We start from the raw sequence: 5,575 nt of genomic DNA, 5'->3' as shown, positions 1-5,575 counted from the left end.
GGTTTTATAGGAAGGGTAGGGAGGCGACGCGCGCGGTCGCGCGAGAAGTGGCGCGGCCGCGCACTGCTTCTGTCTTCTACGAATAATTGAGCGTGCGCGGTCGCGCATGATGTGGCGCGGCCGCGCGCGTTCCTCGGGTCTTCTTTGATAATGAGGTGTGCGCGGTCGCGCGAGAACTCGCGTTGGGGCGCGCGGGCTTCTGTTCTTTGTTGTTGATGGAGTGCGCGCGGTTGCGCGAGAGTTGGCGCGGTGGCGCGCATGCTGCTGTCCCTGCCCACCGATTAATAGCACGCTGCCGCGTGCGATGTTGCGCGGTGTCGCGCATGTTGTTGTCCCTTCGCCCTTTTTTTTAAAAAAATAAATAACCTGCAAAAATAAAACGATTCAAATTAATACTTAAATAGAGAAAATTAAAAATATTAACTAAGAAATTGAAATAAAATAATAAAGCAGAACGAATGCGAAAATAAATAAATGCGGGTTGCCTCCCACACAGCGCTTGGTTTAACGTCGTCAGCCCGACTGTCACCAGTCTGATCAGTTTGGTTCGCTCAACTTGACACTGTCGATATTACTTACTTTAGTCCCATAGTACGGCTTAACCCGCTGTCCGTTCACCTTGAAGGTTCTCCCATCATTGCACTTTAGCTCGATGGCCCCATAAGGAGACACCGTTTCCACAACAAATGGCCCTGACCAACGCGACTTTAGCTTACCAGGGAACAACTTCAGACGAGAGTTGAACAATAGTACTTGTTGTCCTGGTTTGAGCTCCCTTCGGACAATAATTTTGTCATGCCACTTCTTATTTTGCTCTTTGTAGATCTTGGCATTCTCATATGCGTCATTTCGGAATTCATCCATCTCCCTCAATTGCAGTTTTCTAACGTCGCCAGAAGCTTTGAAAGCAAAATTTAATTTCTTCACAGCCCAAAATGCTCTATGCTCCAACTTCAACGGCAAATGACATGCTTTCCCAAATACTAGCCTATAGGGAGACATCCCAATAGGCGTCTTGAATGCAGTCCGATAAGCCCATAACGCATCATCCAACTTCATAGCCCAATCCCGCCGGTTGGTGTTGACAGTCTTTTCCAGTATTTGCTTGATTTCCCGGTTGGATACTTCAGCTTGTCCATTCGACTGAGGATGATATGCTAGTGCCACCTTGTGCTTCACATTGTATTTAGCCAAAAGTGAGTTGAAAATTCTATTGCAAAAATGCGTACCTTCGTCACTTATTATGGCTCTCGGTGTTCCAAACCTTGTGAAGATGTTCTTTTGCACAAATTTCGCTACAACATGAGAGTCATTCGTATTGGTGGCGATTGCTTCCACCCATTTCGACACATAATCAACAGCTAATAAAATATAAGAATTACCAAAAGAAGGAGGAAAAGGTCCCATGAAGTCTATACCCCAAACGTCAAAAAGTTCCACCTCCAAAACATTTGTCAGTGGTAATTTGTGTGGCCTAGAGATGTTTCCTAACCTCTGGCATATATCACATGATTTTACTAAGGTATAGCTATCTTTAAACAAACTAGGCCAATAGAAACCAGATTGCAATACCTTAGCTGCTGTTCGTGATGCTCCAAAATGTCCACCATATGGTGAAAAGTGACATTTCTCCAGAATTTGGTGTGCTTCGACACCCTCTACGCACCTCCTAATCACTTGGTCGGCACACCTCTTGTACACAAATGGACAATCCCAATAATAGAACTTAATATCATGGACGAACTTCTTCTTCTGATGATAGCTCGAATCTGGAGGAAGGGTACAACAAGACAAAATTTGCAATATCAGCAAACCAAGGGGTTACAGTGTTTACGAGTTGCTCATCCGGGAATGTTTCTTGTATAACTCCTCCTCTTTCTTATCCTATAGCTCAAGCCTTGACAGGTGGTCAGCTACTTGATTCTCACTACCCTTTTTATCCTTGACCTCAAAGTCAAATTCTTGTAATAGCAAAATCCACCTTATCAAGCGTGGTTTTGCATCCTTCTTGGCGAATAGGTAGCGAATAGCTGCATGGTTAGTGAAAACGATTACCTTTGTGCCAATCAAATAAGGTCTGAATTTGTCGAAGGCAAATACTACTGCAAGCATCTCCTTCTCGGTCGTAGTGTAATTCTGCTTTGCAGCATCCATCATGCGGCTTGCGTAGTAAATTGCCCTAAACATCTTGTCCCTTCTTTGGCCTAAGACAGCGCCCACTGCATAATCACTTGCATCACACATTAGCTCAAAGGGCTCTTTCCAGTCTGGCACTATCATGATCGGTGCGGTCACCAATGCCATTTTGATCTTTTCGAATGCCTGCAAACAATCATCATCAAATATAAAAGTCGACTCTTTTTCAAGAAAGTTACATAGGGGTTTAGTAATCTTGGAAAAATCCCTAATAAATCTACGATAAAACCCTGCATGTTCGAGAAAGCTCCTTATTCCTTTGATGTTCTTTGGTGGGGGAAGTTTTTCGATTGCAACGAATTTAGCTCGGTCCACCTCTATTCCCTTGGACGACACTTTATGTCCAAGAACAATACCCTCTTGGACCATAAAGTGACACTTTTCCCAATTAAGAACAAAGTTCTTATCCTGGCATCTCTGTAAAACAAGGGATAGCTTATGTAAACAATGATCAAACGACGAACCAAATACCGAAAAGTCATCCATGAAGACTTCCATAATTTCCTCCACCATATCTGCAAAATGGCCATTATGCACCTCTGGAAAGTGGTAGGTGCATTGCATAGCCCAAACGGCATTCTCCTAAAAGCAAACGTGCCATAGGGACACGTGAACGTAGTCTTCTCCTGATCTTCTGGCGCTATAGCAATTTGGTTAAAACTGAATAGCCATCTAAAAAACAATCATGAAAATAACCAGCAAGTCTACCAAGCATTTGATCAATAAAAGGCAGTGGAAAATGATCTTTACGTGTGACATTATTTAACTTTCTATAATCAATAAATACCCGCCAGCCAGTTACAGTGCGAGTAGAAATCAGTTCATCATTTTCGTTTTTAACCACAGTTATTCCACCCTTTTTCGGTACAACTTGTACAGGAGACACCCAACTAATATCATAAATGGCATAAATCACACCAGCATTTAGTAATTTCAGTACCTCGTTTTTCACAACCTCTTTCATCGCTAGGTTCAACCTCCTCTGGTGGTCCACATAAGGAGTATACGACTCCTCCATCAAAATTTTATGCATGCATATAGTGGGGCTAATTTCCTCAATACTCTTAATAATTGATCTTTTCAGTACAAGTAAGAGAGGAAGAGATGATTACCGGATATGTCGAATTTTCTCCTAAAAATGCATAACATAAGTGGCTTGGCAGTTCCTTCAAGTCAGGCAAAGGTGCTTTTACCTCAATTCTCTCATTTATATCCAACTCTTCATGCGGTGCATCTTTCCTCCTTTCTTTCTGCAGTGCTTCAAGAGCCACCCGTTACTTTTTCACTTCCCAAGTTTCTTCATCAACAGTTCTAGCAACACCTATCAAACAGCTCTCCAAAAGATCCCTAGTTCCTGCACAATCAATGGACATACATGATTCTAAAACATCAATTCTTTTACAGATGCTTACCTCATTTGACTCCTTCATGGCGTGGTAGATATTGAAAATGACAGCTTCTCCGCCTACTCTCAAGGTGAGTTCACCCTTATGCACATCTATCAATGCCCTTCCGGTTGCCAGAAACGGTCTCCAGAAAATTAATGGAGCATCATGATCCTCTTTCATATCTAAAATCACAAAGTCAGCAGGAAAAATAAATTTATCCACTTTTACCATTATATCCTCGACGATCCCACGTGGATACGTGAGACTTCTGTCTGCAAGCTGCAACGTGATAGTGGTTGGTTTAACATCTCCAAGCTCCAATTCCCTGTAAATAGAAAATGGCATTAAGTTAATACTTGCTCCTAAATCACATAAAGCTTTGCTACATTTAGAACCACCAATAAAGCAAGGAATAGTGAAACTCCCTGGATCTTTTAATTTTGTGGTAGCTTCTTCTGCAGTATGGCACTACACTCTTCAGTAAGGTTCACAGTCTCAAACTCCTGCAGCTTTCTCTTCTTAGACATCACATCTTTGATAAACTTTGCATAATTCGGTATTTGCTCTAAAGCATCAGCAAATGTTATGTTGATGTGTATCTTCTTAAAAATCTCCAAAAATTTCGCAAACTGATCATCCAAATTATTCTTTTTGAATCTCTGAGGGTATGGAAGGGTCGGTTTATATACTGGAGGTCGTTCAAATTCAACTTCTGTCTTGGATTCCTCAGTTTTGCTTTCTTCAACTGTCTTCTCACTTTCCACTTTCTCTTTAGGAATTTGTACCTTCAATTCCTTTCCACTTCTCAAGGTGACTGCCTTGCACTGTTCTTTTGGGTTAACCTCTGTGTTGATAGGAAATTGACCTCTGTTCTGATCTTTTAACGTGTTGGCCAACTGTCCAATTTGAGTTTCCAAAGATTTCATTGTGGCACCCATATTTCCCATGTGAGTCTCCATGTCACTACAAGAAAAACGGGCAACGACAACGGATTTTATCCGTTGTCGTAGCCTTTTAAAAACTGTTGTAACTGAGGGTGTTGTTGAAAGTCCGTTCAACGACAACGGTTTTTACCGGTTGTGGTAGGTAGAATTTGTGACGGTATTTAAAACCGTCGCTAAATCCATTAGCGACGGTTTTAATCATAACCGTCGCTAAATTTCGCGACGGTCTACATATAACAACCGTTGCTAAATTTAGCGACGGTCAGCATATAAAGACCGTCGTCGTCGTAACATTTAGCGACGGTCTTTAATCATGAATTCCGTCGCTAATTTTTTTCGAAAAATAAAAAAAAATTCTTTTAATAATTTAATAAATCTAAAAGAAACTAACAATCGAAACTATAATCGTGTAAAAGAGAAAAATTTTAAGTGTTTTAAATGTAAGAGAAAAAAATTTTAAGTGTTGTGAAGTGATAAAATTGTGTATGAGAAAAATTTTAAGTGTTGTGTGAAGTGATAAAATTGTGTATGAGAGAAAAATTTTAAGTGTTGTGTGAAGTGATAAAATTGTGTATGAGAGAAAAATTTTAAGTGTTGTGTGAAGTGATAAAAATGTGTATGAGAGAAAAATTTCAAGTGTTGTGTGAAGTGATAAAAATGTGTATGAGAGAAAAATTTCAAGTGTTGTGTGAAGTGATAAAAATGTGTATGAGAAAAAAAATTTAAGTGTTGTGTGAAGTGATAAAATTGTGTATGAGAGAAAAAGTTTAAGTGTTGTGAAGTAGTGAGAAAAATTTTAAGTGTTGAAAAATATTAAATGTTGTGAAGTAGTGAGAAAAAGTTAAGTGTTGTGAAGAAAATGGAGTGGAACGCGGGTATTTATAGTGAGTTAGCGACGGTTTGTTGTAAAACCGTCGCCAAAATTTAAACTAGCGACGTTTGGATTTTATCGTCGCGAAATTTAGCGACAGGTTTTGAAATACTGTCGCATGTTTTAATTTTGCGACGGTTGGAATTTACACCGTCGCGAAATATGGCGACGGTGTT

The 5,575-nt window shown here is 40.3% G+C and overlaps 1 protein-coding gene across 1 annotated transcript; it reads right to left on the bottom strand.

The window, feature by feature from the left end:
- Nucleotides 1-537: 537 nt before the first annotated feature.
- On the bottom strand, nt 538-1,002 carry LOC140815571 (uncharacterized). Its single transcript, XM_073174649.1, has one exon. The coding sequence runs from the start codon at nt 1,000-1,002 to the stop codon at nt 538-540; it is 465 nt and encodes a 154-aa protein (XP_073030750.1).
- Nucleotides 1,003-5,575: the final 4,573 nt, after the last annotated feature.

This window comes from Primulina eburnea, chromosome 15 (genome assembly GCF_022965805.1).
Source record: "Primulina eburnea isolate SZY01 chromosome 15, ASM2296580v1, whole genome shotgun sequence".
Classification (NCBI taxonomy): Eukaryota; Viridiplantae; Streptophyta; class Magnoliopsida; order Lamiales; family Gesneriaceae; genus Primulina; species Primulina eburnea.
The sequence above is the reverse complement of the archived record's forward strand: the minus strand, read 5'-3'. Positions and strand labels throughout refer to the sequence as shown.

What these genes read in the sequence shown, in the direction of transcription:
- LOC140815571 (XM_073174649.1), bottom strand. Translation starts at nt 1,002, where the DNA reads ATGTCTCCCTATAGGCTAGTATTTGGGAAAGCATGTCATTTGCCGTTG.